The sequence below is a fragment of the Cryptomeria japonica genome, chromosome 4, assembly GCF_030272615.1.
Source record: "Cryptomeria japonica chromosome 4, Sugi_1.0, whole genome shotgun sequence".
NCBI classification, from domain to species: domain Eukaryota; kingdom Viridiplantae; phylum Streptophyta; class Pinopsida; order Cupressales; family Cupressaceae; genus Cryptomeria; species Cryptomeria japonica.
Window position 1 is genome coordinate 724,518,279 of NC_081408.1, and position 20,061 is coordinate 724,538,339.

Consider the following 20,061-nt stretch of genomic DNA (forward strand, 5'->3'; position numbering starts at 1 on the left):
ATATAGTTTTAGAAGATTGAATGAGGTTGAATGAGATTTGTTCATACATTAGAAGTTAAGAAGGAAATGTTGATTACTCAATTAAATTTATGAGAAAAATTGCTATTTTGACGATGATGTTAGCTCATGAGAAGATAATTTTAAATTTATTAATTTATTTAATAAGGAGATTGCTTCAAGAAATGAGAGGATAATGATTAGATTTATTTGTTTATTTGATGGATAACTAAGTCATATTAATTTAATAGATAAAAATATTTAGTATGAAGATTGAAAGATAAAGCTCATGTCCTTATCCATTGCAATCCACTTCTAATTATTATAATAATATAAGATGATAACAATAATTAAATAAAAATGAGTATAAGACAAGATAATAAGATGATAATATTATAATGAAAATATAATAATATATCAACAAAACTAATAGTGATAATGATAATATAATAACAAAAATATAATATCATAATAATAAAAAATATAATAATATAATAATAAAAAAAATGATATTAATATAATACTAAAAATGTTGGTATGAATGTTGTAATACTTAGTTTGTGGTGTCGTTTTTCTGTCATGAAGGTTCAAACCTGCTAGATATACCCTCTTAAATATAGTAATGAATAATATATTTTTTAATATTTCAACTGTAAAAAAGTATTTGGAACGTTAATTGCGAAATTTATGGGGGTGATTTAAAAGTCGATCCAATTGTGTAATTTCTTCTGCTTGTCTCCGCATTTTGCTGCGAAAATACGAAAGGGTTTTAGATCGCGAATTGTTGTGAAAAAAACCCTACCGCTTTAATAGAAGGGTTTTAGCTCTTATAAGTGTTTTTATTACTCTTTATAGTTTGCTTGTATTGAAATTGCAATGGCGAGGGATAGCTGCCTGGCTAGAGTGGCAACTGGTGCTGCAGTTGGAGGTGCTGTGGGTGGCGCTATCGGTAATTAAATAATTTTTTACTGCACACTTATTTTCATTATTGTTACACGGGGATTTTCTGTTAATGGATAGAATTTGTATACTATTGGAATTTGATATAGAACCCTAAGATGCTGATAGAAAATCGTTTGTGCATCAAAAACTTATTTTTTTAATATTCTGTGTGGACACCGAATCTGTTTTCAAATTAAACAAGCGTTTTATTTCTTGTTTAACCTGCGGCATTCTGTCGAAGGCAAACAGAAATATATTACATCTGTAAACATTAAACAGACCCTTTTTTGATTAAAACACCTACGGCTTTTATTTTATTCGTGCAATGTTTTTTTAGTGCTCTACTTCTCAAATGAAGCAGGTTAATATTGACTGATTTTATCTCTAAGATTGTTAATCGTCAGGTGGGGCGCAGGGTGAGGGACAATTCCATCTCTATCTCCTACCTTAATCAAATAATGATGTCTACATTTATTGGCCATAAGTTTTGCATGAAAATTTTCTTTACTATTTTTATAGCTTTGAAGCTTCAGGATATTTGTTTGAAAAATATTCTGTCATTTTTCTTGCTCTCTTCCTGATTCCATAGCTTGAACGCAATTTACATTTTTTGAATACGTACTTTTTAACGAAAATGGGTACCATGGTATATACGTCTATATATGTGTCTAAATGTATTGTGTATGTGCATGCATACATGTATACACCTATCCATTGTAGCAGGAGCATGCAAATGTTTATGTGGGTAGATATGTATGTATTACTATATTAACATGAAGTCTTCTAAATTGGAAAAGAAAACTTTTTCTATCTCTAACTTTTATCAAATTATATGCATACATGTATTTATATGTAATATGCATGTTCTATGTTTATGCGTATATGTGTAAGTTTATACAGGTATATGTTATATAATTCTATATGCATGTGCATATAGGTATGTAGATGTGTATACACATGCGTGTATATGTGTTTCTGTCAGCAGAAAATATTCAAATTGAAAAATACCACATTTTTTAATCACATCCTTAATCAAATTATATTACCCCTTAATTTTTTCAATGCTTCTTATAATTTGGGATATATACTTGATAACTATTCTACACATTGTTTCTTGTCCTATTTCTGATTTCTTCTGTGGGTACATAATCTATGTTTTGTTTGAGCATGTATTTATTGGGGCAATGCTGATATAAAAATAGGGGTGACTTGAAATCTTCAAGGCAAAATCTGCAATATAACATCTCTGTGAGTGCCCCATGAAGGGCCGACTAGTTTTCACGAAGTTAAAGGTAGCAATCAATATGTAATGGCATGTGCCATATAGTGAGTGACTCATTGGCATCCCTGACAGAGGTGGCGAAAGTCGTGGTTCTTTGATTGAACTAGTATATTTTCCTAAATCCAAGCTAAAGTATCACCCTGACGTGATCTTATTTGTCGCACTTATATATCCCTACTTCATACCTTTTGCCAACAAAACACTGAATACTGAACTCTTGTGGGCTGAAGCACGATTCACTCTTCAAGTTTGACATCTATGACCATAATTTTAACAATCTCATTCTTGCTTAAACCAAAACAACCTTTGACATCAATGGCAACATTTTCAACGAGGGACTGGACTATGCAAAGACTTTTGTTCCAATGACCAGATACATTTCCACTAGAACAATTATGTCTTTAGTTGCAATCATGGGCTGGAACATACATCAAGGATGTTAAGATGCCTTTTCTTAATAGTCTCATTGAAGAAGTGTATGTAGAGCAATCTCAAGGCTTTGAAATGAATGGGAAGGAATCCTGTGTTTGTAGGCTTTAGAAAGCCTTGTACAGACTCAAACACGCACCCAAGCCATGGTATTGTAGGATATATGAAAATCTGCTAAGTATGGACTTCAACGAAAGTGAAGTGATTCTAATCCTTATCTTCTGCAAACTCTAGCTTGCTAGTTTAAACCTTGGTTGCCAGTTTGTACTGCTCACAAACTCTAGTTCAGTTTTTTGCCTTGGTTTGATAAACCGTAGGTTGTGGGTTTAATCGCAGAAAAAATGACAGAGAATTTGTTGTTGCCCTTTGGTAAAAACTTGCATAAAATCTTGGCCATGAGCTTCACAAATTGTTGGTTGAGATTTTAACTTTGCCAAGGCTGCAATTTTTACATTAAAAAAGTGAGGCAAACTTTACAGCAAAATCCCTTTTGTGATTTTTTAAAAATTTGTGCATTGCCATTTCTATGTGTTGTCCCCTCCTCCCAGGTGTAACTTAATATCTTTTTATTGAATTAAAAAAAGTGTGTATAATCACTAAAATGATAATAATATATAAGAATAAAAAGTGTGTATAATCACTAAAATGATAATATAATAATATATAAGAATAATATTAATAATTGTAGTGTAATAAAATATTGCACATGTGGGCCAACTTGGTCCTAATTTTAAATAATAATAATAATTTTTGCAACTGTGGGCCGATTTATTTCTTTTCCAGCTTTTATAAACAAGTATAAAAGTGGGTGATTTTACAAACAAGTACAAAGTGGGTGATTTCATAAACAAGTATAAAAGTGGGTGAATTTGCTGGATCTGATCATCATCTTTTTGGAAGAAATTTTGAAGAGCAATTCACAATTCGCACTTTGGCACTGCTTGGGACAAAACCCTCAAAGTGGTGGCAATTGGTAGGATGAAACTCCTGCCATTGTTGTGTTTTTTCTGTGAAAAATCCAATCAGGTTTAGCATTTGGGGGTGACATTCACAAATTATTTCTCCATTTACAGGTGGCATTGCTATATAGAAGGGAAGTTTAGAGCTTCATCAGATTAGTACTCGTTCTCACCTCCCTTTGTGGCTTCTGGTTTGTTGAGCGGCCAACGACACCCTAAAGTGACATCACCAGCAACAAGTTAGATTTGGGGTGGTTTGTCTTTGCAAACCTGTAGATTACTTGCAGACGTGCCCTAGACCTCAACCTTTCTAATCTGGGATTTCCAAACTCTTAAAAGGAGTAACCATCTAAGGAACTAAGCACTGTCAGAGATTTTTATAGGTCTGGGTGAGTAAGTTTCTAGTATTCTGTTGCAGATCCAACATCAAAAACCCAACCTTTGAGACAACATCAGGTAGATAAGGAGTCATTATTACTCACAATTGCAAATCTGAAGTTTTCTGCGAATGGAGGCATTTTACCAGCTAGGCAATTATGGTTTTGAGGGCTGGCATGCGTCAAACCTTTGATCAAGCATTGCCTCCTTCAGTGTGATCTCCACCCTAAGCAAGCACATTCAATCCCTTGTTTACACTCAGCTAGGCGATTGAGGACAATAGAAAATATTTCAGATCTGGGACTCTATATAAGGTATCAACCAGTGACCAGCCAGCAAACCCAACATTGTTTAATGCTCGGCTTGGAGACTGTTCATACATCTCATCACATTTTTTAAAGTACTGTAAGGGTTTCCAGACTTAGTCTAGTTTTGGATCTACAAAGCAATAAATTGTTGTAATTTTGATATTCCGTTGATAATAATAAAACAGTTTAAGTAGCTCTCATTTATTTATCTGAGTTACCTTTATAATTGGTCAAAGTTGCAGTCTAGCTGTGTGAAACTCAGTGGAATAATATCGGTCAGTTGTAATTTGCTGTGTGGAAAGTTCAAAGAAGTTTGGATAGTGTCACATTAATAGGACATTACATAGCAAGGCAACCACTATGCCAAAAGCTTGGATTGATGGTGAATGGCACCCAACAGCATTAAAAGTGGGGTTTTCATCCCACTAGAGTGCCAACACAGACCAGCCATCTCGTGGACACATGGTTGTTGGCCTGACCATCTAGTTCATTTAGACACTCGCCAATGCGATGAATGAATGTTTGTTGGGGTTTAGCCAACATCTTGGATTTTCGTTCAGCAGGGACATTACATGCCCACCATGCTCTGCAAGGCTTGACCTCAATACCTCGGCTTTGATACCAAGCAAGGCAGCCACTACCCCAAAAGCTCAGACTGATGGTGAATGTTGCTCACTGGCATTAAGAGTGGGGTTTTCGTCCCACCAGAGTGCCAACACAAGCTAGCCCCCTTGTGGACATGTGGTTGTTGGCCCCACTATCTGGTTTGGGTACACACCATCTAATACGACGAAGGAACATTCGCTGGGGTTTTTGTCGAGCAGGGACATAAAAAAAATTGCAACTCCACAAAATTAGACACTATTTTATTAAAATATAATCCACAATTTTCTTAAAAAAAATCTTGTGAATTCTTCAATCAAGAAACCTCAAAACTCTTTCTCTAGACTACATGATTTTATCCTTCAATCCTTTTGGCTTTGATAATACAAAGAATTTTCAAAATTCTTGGTGCTTATGTCTTGTATAAATCACACAATAAGGAGAACTTCAAAATGTGGAAACATACACAGATGATTACACCTTCAACTATGTTTTCCATTCTTTCGAAAAACTTACACCTCCACAACTAATACAACTCATAGCTACATGTACTATGCTATTCTGGTATTTAACAACTTTAGTTTCTCAACCATTCGAAAAACTTATGAATCCGTACATTCTTGTATCTTTATACTAATTTAGTTAAAAACCTAATCATTTGTAAACTAGCCTTGGTTAATAAAACCATCCATTTCATTTATAATGATGAGATGGAAGATGTATCTAAATCACTGATGCTTATTTACAATTTATTAGACTTATTCAGCTAAATAAAAGATTTTCATTTTTAGTCCTTAAAGTGAAATGTAAAATAGACTAACTCAAATTACTTGAATCTTTCCACAGGATCACATTGGATCTCTGTGGAAGTTCCTATTGAAGCTAAAAGCTCAACATAGAGAAATAGCAAAAGAAGGTATAAGAGTTATAATAGGGTAGAATAAACTACACATTGTAGATTTAAAAAAAGATACACCTCTGAACTTCCTTGGAATCCAAAGTTATGGTTCTCAAAAGTTCTTCCACAAAAATGCTAAATTGTTGTTTGAAAAATTGCAAAATAATGTGCTTCAACAAACGAATTTACTATAGAAGACAACCATTATATTGTAGCAAGAGATAGAAATATATGGTGAGATTACATGGGAAAATGCAACTATATATAAGTACAGGCACCTATTTTGTCACAACTTGACTACATTATACTTTATCCTATTTCAACTGTTAATTAAATAAATATTGTTTATGTATTTAATCAATTCATCCATTATCCTTATCCCTTACCTTAATAAAAAATTATATCTATTTAATTATGTCTGACTTTTTTTTTCCTATTTCACAAGGATTACATAGATACAAATAGTTTATTTAATTCTCCTTTTCTACTACAAATGTAAAATAGTTAGTTAAACCAAATCAATTAACTAATTAACCCTTGTCTATAGCTAAATGCGATTAACTTAATTAATCACTCCCTAAGTCTAATTATCTGAAAAAATTACATCAAAATCTTGACTATTCATTTGATAAAGAATATCTTCATCCTCTCTTTAACCCATTGGACTCACAAAATGTTTAAGTAATATGTCTCCATCTCCCTTCTCCATGTGATCTTCACACTTGTGAGGAGACATATGTCAAATTTCCTCTTCCCAATGTCTCCTCACACCGTGAGAGGACATTTGTACCTCTCTTTTCAGGTGTCTTTGGTCTCTCTTACCCATGCATCCTTTCACACGTGTGAGAGGATTCATCCTCAACCATTGGATTTGGCCAAGCCAATCTTAGCTCTTAATTTTCTTTCAATCCTCTCATCTCCCAAATCCATAAATCTAATAATGCCACTTGCCATTTTTTTATCAACCCTAATTTTCTTGAATCGTCCACCATTGATTTCTAAATCAAATCCTAGTCCTTAATTTTCCATATTCAACATATATAAATCCAAGCTCTTGTAAACTATTTTCATCAGCAATCTCATCCTAAAGTCATACTGTTGGTTATTCAAGCAACCCACATTCCTTCATTACTCATTTACTCCATCTAAATCATATTTCTTAATTATTGATTACTTCTTATCATGATTTCTTCCCAGGACTTCATTAGAACTACATACAGATGGTCCCTTCTAAAGTCTATGATGAACACAATCCCATGTAATCTTCATGGACGAGTTACTACTAAATTGCAAAATCTAAAACCATTCGGCAAAGAAATAGCAAATTTGTTGAGTATAAGTTGCAAAACCCTTATGTGAAAAAAACCCAGCAAACAATAGCACAATTCAAACTACATTCACAGTAAGAATATCACAATGAAATAAGAATCAAGCTTGTGCTATTGAGGTCTGTCAACATTTAGAAGCTTTAGGTACAACTACAAACACAACCACCAATTTCTTGGATCAATTTGAGCAGCGATTACTTACTCCAAAATTTGTTATACATTCTCTAAATTCATCATTGGATTTACAGCCAAAATCCAATATTCACTTGTGCAGCTTGAGCACCCAAATTCATAAATTAAAGGAGGGTAAAACAAAAGTCACCTCTCAAGAATAACACACTTTAAAGGTAAACTTGAATTGCACGTTAAAGCAAACTTGCAATGCAAACAATCTCAATTCCAAAATCAAGGAATTAAATTATTGGATAATTCCATTAACTACCTAGTGAAGTTTGCTCAAATTTAGCAATCCCAAGTGAGTTACAATGTTTACAAGGTTTGCAAAGTGTACAAGCACATATAACCTAACATTTAGGGGAAATTCTAATCTAGGAAGTCACTTTGGCAACACAAAAAAAAGAGGTGGTGAGGTTTGCCACAGTCTTATTGATTACTTTTTATCATGATTTCCTCTCATGGCTTTACTGTAATCCCATATGGGTGGTCCCCACTTCTACCATACGCAACAATATAGCTTTTCAACTTCAAACCTTCCTTTGAGGCCCACAAACCTGCTCTCTTCTGCCAGCATCTGCAGCTTTGACAATCGAGTGCCTTTGACAGGTTTTGGTGTGGAGCTTGTGAATGGTGTGGGTCAGGTTCTAATTAAAGGTAGAAATTAGCAATACTGTTCTCAGAATTGCTGCATCCAGAAATGGGATTTGGATACACTTTTGGGCTTACCTCAATCACTAATTGTTGCAATTTCTCATACAAAGTATCGTTTAGATGAAGTTATGTCTGTGATACCATATGAGAGCAATATATTTCGGCAAGAGTTACAAACAGGCAGTGAAATTAGATGAGAAAATGCAGCTATATATAGGCTATAACTAATACAAACAAAAACCTAATAACAAATTACTATCCATTGACTAATTTAGGCATAAAAAATTGCCAATAGCTATGTCTGAATGTTTATTATCTAATACATTTTGTACCTCTCCAAATTAGTTTTCTGATGAGTCCAATGACATTGAGAATTCCTCCTTACAACCAAGACCAGGCCAAAACCAGGAAGCATTTCCAGACCAAGTGTTTGATTGTGAGGGCAAACAACAAATAATTTTCACCTAAAAGCTGTAAGGAATACAGAGTTGTAGTAGAAGAAACAAATATTTGAAATTATGAGATATACCTTTCTCCTAAAAGTCAGCCTGAGCTAGAAAAATGAATTCCTGGTATAAATAAGGGTTGAACTAAGTGTCATGAGGAAACAGACTTGGGAACAAATATTGAAGCAAAATTTCATATAGACATCTTGCTCTTTCTTTTGGTAAAATTTCAAACCAAATAATAATCTTTGATTTTGGCACTATTCCAAAGACCGCCCAAAAAGGCCATACATAATAATCAAAATTTTCACTTACAGAAAAGGGATAGTTCTCTCAATTCTACGGTTTTGCAAAGTCCTTTTCAACTCAGTAATGCAACAAAGACTTCTAGAAATTGTTTTCAATGCAAAAAATAATACACTAAGAAAGGAAGAAAATTTTAGAAAGGTAATGAATAGTTTACCCACTACAAACACAGGCTGATCTACTCCTCCACAAAGTCCAAAGTATGTTGGAGGAGGGTTCTCTTTGGCAAAAAGAAACCAATGCTCTACCGTTAATTGTTGGGTTAGAGCACATTAGAAAGCATCTACGAGATAGTTAAAAACTAGGAAGCAAAGTTGGCCAATGGTAACATGCAGGATTTGACTATGTTGAATTCAACAATTGAATTCACCCAAGGAACTTGTGAACCCATAAAATCCACCGTAGAACAGGTGTTGATGATTCATTTTATGGCAACAGCAATTGTAAGAACTAAGAAACTTAAAATGCTTTTAAGGTGTTGATTTGAACTTACCTCTAGTTCAGCTACCTGAAATGAATTTAATGAATTACTCATATCTAGGCTGTATAAAAATTATACAGCAACAATATGTAATTCATGTATGCTTAAATATTTCTCTGCATCACAGTTGTAGCAAAGTACTCTATTGAAAAGTAAGTTCGGTTATTTTTCGGCTGTACATGTCAGAGATTCATTCTTTCTAGATATAGAGTAGCTCAATGTTGACCACTGTCTCTCTAACCTGTGTTGACCTTATACTGAAAGTTCAGCATGAAGAAAGTTCTACATTCTTTAAGAATCTGGTTGAGATTATACATGCTGTTATTTCTTGTTATATATATGCTGCATTTTCTTAGCTTGAATGTAATTCTCCTTTTCTAATCTCTCACATTTAGGTTTTCTACGAACATAGATGCTATTGTCTACATACATTTCCAATTAAACTTGGGTTCTGGCTGTGTTTTGTAGTGGAAGAAATTTAAATGACGAGGTTAATGGATTTTTGTCTACAGGTACTGTCTATGGGACATTTGAGGCATTCAAATACAAGGTACTGTTCTATGCTATAGTTCTACTTGATGAAGCTTATAATATAATGAAGATCTTTGCTTGTTTTACATGCCTCATAAAACATCTTTTGTCTTTTCTAAAAATTTGAAAATGGAATTAGCTCATAAGATGAATGAATAAACTTTTAGAAAGAAGTGATTTTCTAAGTAAGCATTTATTTTTTTGCAAATTTTCAAGAGGCAAAGTAGGTACAGGTTGGGGTCAAGGGGCGGAGCACCCATCGCCAAGCCCAAACTAAAAACTACGAGACCACAATTTATCACTTTAAACTAAACTTCAGGAGTCCTCCAAATGCTTAAAAGACATGAGCATCGAATGATAAGCACATGGTTATACTGAGAGGGTGGGGAGGGGGGGTGAATCAGTATAACAATATTCTTTTTTAACCTTCCAAAACTTATTTAATTTATTTAAGATTTTATTTTAAAGTAGCACATATGAGAAATCAATGAGCTACGCAACACCAACAACAAAGTTTACGTGGAAACCCTTGTGGGAGAAAATCACGACAAAATTTTTGCTTCTATTAATTTACTTGTTACAAATTTTGTAGGCACCAACCTACTAGAGGCACCATCCCTCATTCACTTTGTGAGCATCAACTCACCAGAGGCACCAACCCCTCATTCACTTAGAGGCACTAACTTGTCACTCAAATTGTCTTCACAAATTTGCTATATCTCTCTTCTTCAATCTGCAATAATTCCTTGCTTAAATCTGATATAAACTGATCATAATCTGCCAGTAAAATGATCACAATCTCCTCATGTAAATCTGCTATAAACTCCTTATATTCTTCTCATCAAATCTGTAATTTATCTTCTCATTAATAGCTTCTCTCAAATCTGGTGTATATGCTTGATTGTTCATTCACTCACAACACACACTCTTCTCATTCATTTCAAATCTTTATATATATCTTCTAAGACATGCATTTTCCTTCTAAAAAGACATACCTTTTCAACAAATAGATACAAAAAAACCAGTCAACTCTCTTCAATTTGTTTTTTAATAATTCATACCTCTTTGACAAATATTTTATTTAACAAAAACATCTCTTAATCACCCCTCTTTCACTTTATTAATTATGTCTTTACATCAGCCAGCATAGTCACATCTCTTAATCATTAATAAAAAAAATGCACCTCTTGGAAACCGCTTGGTTATTTTCTTATGAAGTCGTGCCACTTGGAAATCTTAAGATAACTGATAACTGATGTTTAAACAATTAATTAGACATTTGACAATTGTCAGCTAGACATTTTAAGTCACTTTCTATATGATTGGCATCATCAATTAGACGTCATATTAATATAGATGGCTGTCATATGAATCGGCTTTGTAGATGCTGTTATGAAGTGCTTTTGTTCAAAGCAGATTGATCGCCACCTTCTTCAAGTCACTCAATCATGGATGATATTTGCCCAGCATCATGGATGATACAAATGCTTATGGATCACTGCATACATAGATCATCAGTGACAACATTTCAACAAAGCCATAGAGCAATAATTAGGCCCGAACTATGTTTGCTGGTTTTTGTTTCAATGGATTGTATTTTTAGTGTCAATTCTACTTGATGTAGCTTATAATATTAAGAGGAGCTTTTCTTGTTTGACATACCTTCTATATCTTCTTTGGTCTTTCAAAAATATTTTAAAATTGAATTAGCTTATAAGATGAATAAATAAACTTTTAGAAAAAACAATGAAAACGTTTTTTTAAGTAAAACATTTATTTTGCTGCAAATTTTTAAGAGGCAAAGTAGATGTGGGTCTTTTTCAAGAGGCAGACCAAGACCACATAAAGACCTTCATGGGGCATGCCATTGTTCATAATTTTATTGGAGATAGCTTTGATGTGGATGACTATACCAAGTAGAAACTTGAGTGGGGGAGAACATTTGAATGTGCTTGTGCTTTTGTTAGGGGAGATTTTAACCAGGCTCCAAGAGTTTTCCAAACCTATCAAAAAACGTGAGTGTCAAAGCCATAGAGCAGTAATTAGGCGCTAACCATGTTTGTTGCCAATTTGTTTCTACTTTTTTTTTTCACTGGATTGCATTGTATTAAGGGTACCCAGCCGCAAAAAAACTACACATCGAGAACACCTAAAAAAGAAATGCTTGGCTATACAATTAATTACAATTTTCCATGTCATACAATCGAAGATTTACATGACATATTAACTGCCCTCTAACAGATTTATTTTCATTCTGTACTTTTGTCCAGCCTTTTATTGCCTTCTCTCCTTCTAAGGAATAGGAAGACTCCGAATAAGATGGATTAATAATTGCTAATAAGGACTCTACTAGATTTGCTTCTAAACTCCATTCCTTATTGGAATAAATTTTTAATTACCTAAATACTTAATCAATCATCAATCAGGTCCCTTTTTACTTTATTACATTTAAGCTAAATTTGTTAGTGCTTTTCTATACTTAGGTCATGTTGTCTCATAGCATAGGACGAGGACACTTGTCATGATCAAGCTTTATTCTTTTGTATATCGTAATCAATCCAAATTTCATAATTTAGTTTCATTTCAATGTCAGATGTTTTTTTGGACTAATCAATCTCCCAAGGTTGCATAACACAATCATGGCTTTTTCACTCTAGATGTGATAGGCATTTTGGTCATAGGTGATTCCTAGGAGCTATGGGTTTCACCATCAACTCCATCATGGTATCAAAGTATTAAATCTGTGACTTCCTATTTATTTTTTGAGGGATCTGACCTTGAGGGAAAAATTGGCTCAATTTGGAGCAAAAAGAGCATCACCATTGAGTTTAGAATGACCAAAAATTCTAAAATTGCCTTGTTCTAGTACTCAAATTCGAGAAGTTGAGGTTTTGGCAAAATTTTTTTAGGGCATTAAATTTTGGGCACACAAATCCATAGGATTGTAGAAATCTGTACATTGTCGTATTAGGTCACCATTAATTTTGTGTGAATTCCTGCTTAGGAATTTTGTGGATGACATCAGTAAAAATTGACAAGTAGATTTTAGTAGTGGTGTCTTTTAGACAAATTCAACGATTTTTTTTTTAAATGGTGAAATTAATTTTCTTGTGGCTCATATGATTTTGTCGTAGGGAATTGCATGCACCTGCATGTGGCAAAGGTGATGTCAACATTGTTTTGGCATGTTTAAATTTTCTATCGCCATTTTAATTTTATCGGTTAAAATTTCATTAGCAGTGTGAGTTTTTAGGCCTTGGTCATATAGTTGACTAGGTGCCTTCATTTTTAAATGCCTTATGTTATTTTTATCCACAAAATAGGTGGCACCTACACATTCCACTGCCTAGTTTGCGTCTTCTCACCTTTGTTTTGGAAGTTGCCACCACGCACTCATCATTTTGCAACGCTTCCAGAAGTTTGTTGTGTCACTCAATATTGACAATTTTTTTTTCGAGTGGTGAAATTTATTTTTCTTGTGGGTCATATGATTTTGTAGTAGGGAATTGTGTGCACTTGCATGTGGCAAAGGTGATGTCAACATTTTTTGGCATTTTTATAACCATTTAAATTTTATTTGGTAAAAATCTCATGAGTGGTGTAGGTGTTTAGGCCTCGGTCATATTGTTGACCATGCCTTTGTTTTTTAACCCCTTGTGTTTTCATTATTTACAAAATAGGTGGCACCTACACATTACACCGCCCTGTTGGTGTCATTGCCTTTGTTTGGGAAGTCTCTATCAAGCACTCATTGTCTTGCAACGCTTCTAGAATTTGTTGGGTCACCCTTTCTTGGGCGCCACCTTTGTCCGACCCAATTCTTTGTTAGGGTTTTGGCAGATCCGGAGCAAATACAAATTAACAATTATATGTAGATTCGGATACACAAAAGATGAAGAATCATACACAACACCAAATAACATAGAGGTTTAACGTGGTTCACCCAAGATGGGCTACATCCACGAAACATAGCCGTCCAATCTTTTCTTATTATCCAATAAAACACTACAACACCATTGCAATGCCTTTTACATTCCAGTTGCTTATAATGTGCAATTTTTAGGGCAACCTACAAAGTCGGCTTTTTAGGGTTTTTTCAAATATTGGTTTTTCAATAGAAAAACGCCAAATTTTTTTGAACCTTGGCAAGGATACATAACGAGTGTACAGTACTTGCATGATCAATCACCACATACCAACATTCTTGCCTCTTAGTAGCCTTGTTGTCATTGCGAACAGTTAGTCGTTTCCATTTTCTCCATCCAGTCATCGTTAAGGCGAGTAGCATCATCAGCTGGCCATTGACTTGATGCCCATTGACAAGCATAGAGCCACTTGAACCCCTCAATCATGTCTAAGAGGGGCTTTTTTTCCTTTTTGCCATAATTGAGCATATAGTATTGGATATTTAAAAACAAGATATCGTTGGAAAGTAGGTTCTACGTACTTTTCAGTGTTGTAGGTCTCACAATAAGATTTTGTTGTTGGTACATTTTATCGCTTGTCAAAGTTAGATCATCATTTTTGGCTCTTGAGCTCAACTTTTTGCTTTTATTTCCAATTTTTACAATTCTTGCGACGTTGGAAAGGTATATGAGAGCTCTTCAAATCAATACATGCACTTTTTCCATATCTGTCCTAGGTACATTTTATTCAATTTTTTGTGATTTCACATTTTGTTCAATTACTATGAGGTCTTGGCATTTGGAAATGATATGTTTCCATGAAATGACTTCATTTGATTAGCTTTACATGCATTGAGGCTATTGGTTTTTGATTTAATCATTTTAGGATAATTATTTGTTCATCCTTTTGTGGTCATCTTGGAAAAGGATAATTGTGAGTCTTGACAAAATGGCATCCTGACACATCTCGGGTGGCTTAATATTTTGCTATATCTTTATGGACTCATACTTGAACTAGACACACAAGGGAGTAGATTGGCTTGAGGTAACATCATTGACCATTTTGTAGGTATGATTTGTTCTTGTGCTGATCATGACAGTATGTTTGTTGTATCCCCACACACTTTGGACTAGACTTTGGGAGATCCACGAAGACCCTCATATCTCTCCATTCCTAGAGATCTTGCTATAGATTGTCTCATTCCCTTGATGATGTAGATTCCATATCTTTTGATGATGATACTTTAGAGGTTCTTGAATATTTTTAAGTCTTGCATGTTTGGATGGTTAAAAGCCTTGTCTTCTTGTTCCTACTCATATCGAGACCCAAGCTCCATCTTCTGTTGTTCATGATTAGATTAGTATTGTCTTCCAGAAACAACTACTTGGGATTCATATCTAGTAGGCATATCATCCTTGTTTGGGGAATCTTATATTACAGATTTTGAGGACATTCAACTCCTCTTTCATGATAGTCACATTATTGTTGTCAGCCCATAATCATTGTCTTTGGAGCTTGTTCTTCTACATCAATTTTCACAAGATTTTGGATTGACATCATCTCATTCTGCCATGTGGACATTTGAGAAATTTTCAGACGTACACATCATTTGGATTTGTCTTACCTATTCATCCGGCTTATGGGAATGGTCCAATCACCAATGGATCTATTTCTTGCTAAGGGGATAATGTTGTTTGTAGGCAGTGGATCATGTTTTATCTTCAGACTTTCATCATTTGCACAATAGCTACTTCTTTATGAGGGATTCATATCCTCATTTTCTCTCTCCTATTGGGGGACATCCATTGTACTTATGTGAAAGACGTAGCCCTTGTGGGGTCACATCTAGTCGTTTCCTTGTTTCACTAGTGCACATTTATTTCATTTTTTTCTCCTTTGGAGAGGAGCTTTTTCCCATGAGTTTTTTTCCTTTTCTCTAGTTATGAGAGATTCATTTGTTTGTGCATGGGTACCTCATTAGGCATTGTTGTTGAAACCCATCCATGCATCCGTATTCACATTCATCATTAGGTTTTTAGCTTCTCTCAAAGTTGTACTTATGGGGGGGTGGTGTTGGAGTAAATAGGTAATCACCTAATTATTTGGTCAATCATTAATTAGGTCCCCTTTTATTTTGTTACACTTAAGCTAAACTTAGGAGTGCTTTTCCATATTTAGGTCATGTTGTCTCATAAAATAGGATGAGGACAATTGTCATGATCTAACTTAATCGTCACCTAGGGGTTGCTTCTTACTTTTATAACCATTCAATTATACATTGTATTCAATCTAAATTTCATAGTTTAGATGTTTGTCTTGATCAATCGATCTCACAAGGTTGCATAGCACACAATCATGGCTTTTTCTCTCTAGATGTGATAGCGTTTTGGGCTTCACCGTTGATTCCATCATCCTCTTCCTTTTGTAGCTTTATAGACAACACAAATGTAGAAAAACAACTTGAAGGTTGTATGGGTTCCTTAGTTTCTAATAGATGCATGATATTACTATAAGATGATTTTGCCTGCAATCCCTTTGAAATGGCTGAATTTACTAATTGTTTTTGGTTCTCATTCTTCATTTCATTCTCAAATGAGATTTGTAGCTGAGACAAAAGGGAACAAATTATATGTGAGTAGGAGGTGAGGAGGGAGGCACATTTGACACTTGGTTAGACAAATTCGCTTCTGTGTTATATCCAGTTGCTTCCTTAGCCGAACTTGTATCCCTCATATTTCTAGAAGAACTTTCACCAACCTTACAAAAAATGGAAGTAATGTGTCAATTGCTATGAGGTTGTGTTGATGTGTTTTTTATGCACATTGCAACACAAAAATAAAATACCAAGGTATCTTATCCTCTCTTGAACAAATTCTCTCAAATGCTATGCTTTGCGAACAAATGAGACTACTCCAAGGTTCCGAAATGTTAGGTCTTGACGTGTGGATAAGTTCAATGGTCTAATGTCATTTTACTGGAATCACAAAGGGGACTTACGTTGAATGCATGAATGCTTGAATGCTGTTGGAACTTGATCATCTGATATTGCAATCTTGTGATGCTTTCTTTCCTAAACTAACTTGAATTGAAAAAAAAGACAAAAGGAGAGAGTTTAGGAAGCTAGTCTAATCCTTGGAATGTAAGAAGTAGTGAATGACTTGGTGAGACTCTATTAGACTTTGCTTTGACATCAATGAACAACTTCACAAAGCTAGTGCAATCTTCTAAGGTAAATATATGACGTTCAAATTACCACCAACAACATAGACACCATCAAGGCAACACATATCAATGTGTGAATTGCAATTGAAGTTAAGCTTGAATAAGGATTCCAGTTGACCACGCAAGGCAAGTTTACAATCAGCAAATTGCTAGTAGTATGGATATGTGAATTTCTCCATTAATCATCCAGAAAATCTTTCATTCAATTAACCAACATTAAAACAAATGAGAAGTAGAGACCATGCAACATGTTGAATCAACATACATAATTCACCATAACTTCAATGAAATACAATATGTCTCTTGCAACAAGATCTTGGCAACAATCTTTGCTTTCTCTCCTAATCTGCTTCTACTTCAACTTCTAATTCCTAACTGCCTTAGCAACTAATCTTCTACTCTTCTAACATTAACCTTTTCAAATGAGAGCACTGAGCCTCAAATAGAGGTTTCATTACAATGAACGGCTCAAATTGATTCACAATCAATGGCCAAGATCAAAAGATAGAAACCATAATTAGGGTTTGTTATGACCACCATTATATGGGCCAATGAGAGATGAGGATAGGTAAGATAAATAATATTTGATGTAGTGCTACGTGTCACTTGTCCCATCCTTGAATGAATGCTGACTTGGTACCCCTTTGATTGAACGAATGGTGATTTGAATGCCACCTCAGCTTGCCTTGTAGACTTAATCAATTTGCCTTGAACATTCTTCATGATTTTTAAAATTCCTTGTGATACATTGCATTTCATCCTTATGTCAGGGAATTCCCCTTGAACTATTTGTTCTTTGACTTTGAGATCCCATGATGTAGTTCCTACTTCATAATGTGGAATCTCTCATGCTCATGTCTTGGATTTGTTTTCCTCTCATTTGTTCACCATCATGGTGAAGTTTTCTTCATGTTTGAGCTAGTCTTCATCTTTGCTTTCTAAAATCCTTGTCTTGAAATCCTCTTGGAGCTGATCCTTCATCATTTGTTGCTTTGAAGTGTTGAGCCCTTGGTATCCTTGCCTTAGGCAATCCTCTTCTTCAACCTTGCATTATCTGTTAAAATAGATAGCATTGGTCGGATGAACCAAATGACTAATTGGCCTTACGGCCTTAGATATTTGTCTTGTCCGTAAATCTATCCTTATTATTCTGATCACATATAGATATACATTTATCTATGTAATCAATTATTTATTGGTTAATCTTATGGTTGATATTATAATCTTATTGGTTAATCTTATGGTTAATCTTGTGTTACTAATCATTCATAATATTAATTATATTATATTATTTCATTAATTACTTTACCGATTCGTTGCAAGTGATAGCATGTATTTATCGGTTTGGTTGACCGATTAGATTGCTAAGAAACTGACGATATGTTCGTGGGTTATGCGTTGGTTTATATTGCCGACGTGACTCCACATAGGAGTCACGACTCCTTGAGGAATCATGTCGGTCCACAAGGACTTGTGACTCCTTTGTGGACCACCATCAGTTATAAATTCAATGCTGTCGATGGATGTAAGGATAACGATAACAACAGGTAGAAGATTGATATTCAGTCACAGGTGGAAAAGAGAGGCTGCCGTGGGAGTGACAAATACTTGTGTATGAATTACTTCACTCTATACATTGTAATCTGCAGTTGATGTAATAAGCAAGAGCAATTAATATTGTGGCGATAACATTCAACAGTCTTTATCATTGCACATACAGCAGTTGACATATTTGTTCATTATTATTATATTATAATTTAAAAATTACCTATATATAAATCTGATCCACTTTAACATTATGAAGTTCTGATCATCGTGTTTTCATTCCAATCCACCTGTAATTAGACCTGCAAAAGAGACAAATATTAAATCAAACACCTCTGGGATAAAACTTGTTTCAACCTTGGTGGGAAATTGATCCTTGTAGGGACTAATTCAGTCCTTGAGATTTATCACTGTCTTCATCATCATTTTCTCATGATGGAAATTCGAAGGTCATAGGGACTCCTTGCTCTTAGCAAATTTCACTTCATTTTGATGCCTTACCCTTGGAGTGGAGATTCGATCTCCATAGGGACTCCTCATTTCTCATGACTTATGCTCTTCCTTTGTAATTTTGCCCTCAAGTCCGACCCTCATTGGGAATCATTGTCCTTGAAAATTTTGTGTTGATTTGATCACCATGTGATGGAGTGGAAATTCGAACCTCATCAGGACACTTCAGTCTTGCATCTTTTCCTTTGGTGGAAATTCCATGGTCATCAAGACTCTTATGTTTTTGACTTGCAAACTTTCTCCTTTGAGTGGAAAATCGAACTTCATCAAGATGCTCCCTTGTTCTTCACTTTTGTCCTCATTCCCGATGGGTAAGTTGATTGTTATTCTTGAGTGGAAAATCGAACTTCATAGGGATTTGTTGCTCCCAACTTTTGTCCTAGCTTGTGATAGGTAATTTGAACAATTAATTTTCCAGAATTAACTTAGGTTCCAATTTTTAAATGGTTTCGAGACTTATTGGCTTAAAATCAGAAAATTGAAGCTATGAAACACAATTCTGGAAAAAGCAAATGATTGGATCAAAATCTGGAAATTTGGCCTTAAGGAAATCTGATTTTCAGACTTAAGAAAGGTCTGATTTTAGTTTGTAAGTCTGAAAATGCCCTCTCAACTCAAAAAATTGATTAATGTTTCAACCCAGTTCGCTATACAAGTCTGATTTCTGAGTATAAAGGTCTGAAACATAGCTTGGAAATCGTATTTAATTAGCCGGAAGTCATCCCTTAAATGGTGAGATTCATATTGTAGTTGCAATCTGTGTTTGCTGTGGCTGGAAATGATATGTTTTCAGCTTGAAGTGGTAGCTGGCAATGGTGTTCTCAGCCAGAAATAACACCTTTAATAATGCTGCAAATACCTCCAATGGTGGCACTATCAATGCCTACGCAAAAATCGCACCTCTTCCTCCTTAGGCGATCTTCAATCCTCTTTAACAATTTTAACATCCTTTTGCATTTTGACATGCCACCCTCTCATAAGCAAAGGCAAACACTAGGAAATTATTGCTAAACCAAGACAACCTAAGCAAAATATCTACCCTAAAAAGCGAAAAAGTGGGGGTCCCCATTTGCGATTAGGCGATGTGTGAAAACGTCACAACAGGTTACTTGCTTTACTATTTTAGGTTTCACCATTGTGCAATCTGCTGCACTATGCCCCT

The 20,061-nt window shown here is 34.7% G+C and overlaps 1 protein-coding gene across 1 annotated transcript in view; it reads left to right on the plus strand.

The window, feature by feature from the left end:
- Positions 1 to 549: 549 nt before the first annotated feature.
- The window catches only part of LOC131027468 (uncharacterized), a 37,574-nt gene continuing 18,062 nt past the window's right edge, over positions 550 to 20,061 (plus strand). Inside the window, exons 1-2 of the mRNA XM_057957546.2 lie at positions 550 to 946; positions 9,698 to 9,735. Coding sequence (XP_057813529.1) covers positions 874 to 946; positions 9,698 to 9,735 — 111 coding nt within the window. The 5' untranslated portion in view covers positions 550 to 873. The remainder of the gene's footprint in view (positions 947 to 9,697; positions 9,736 to 20,061) is intronic.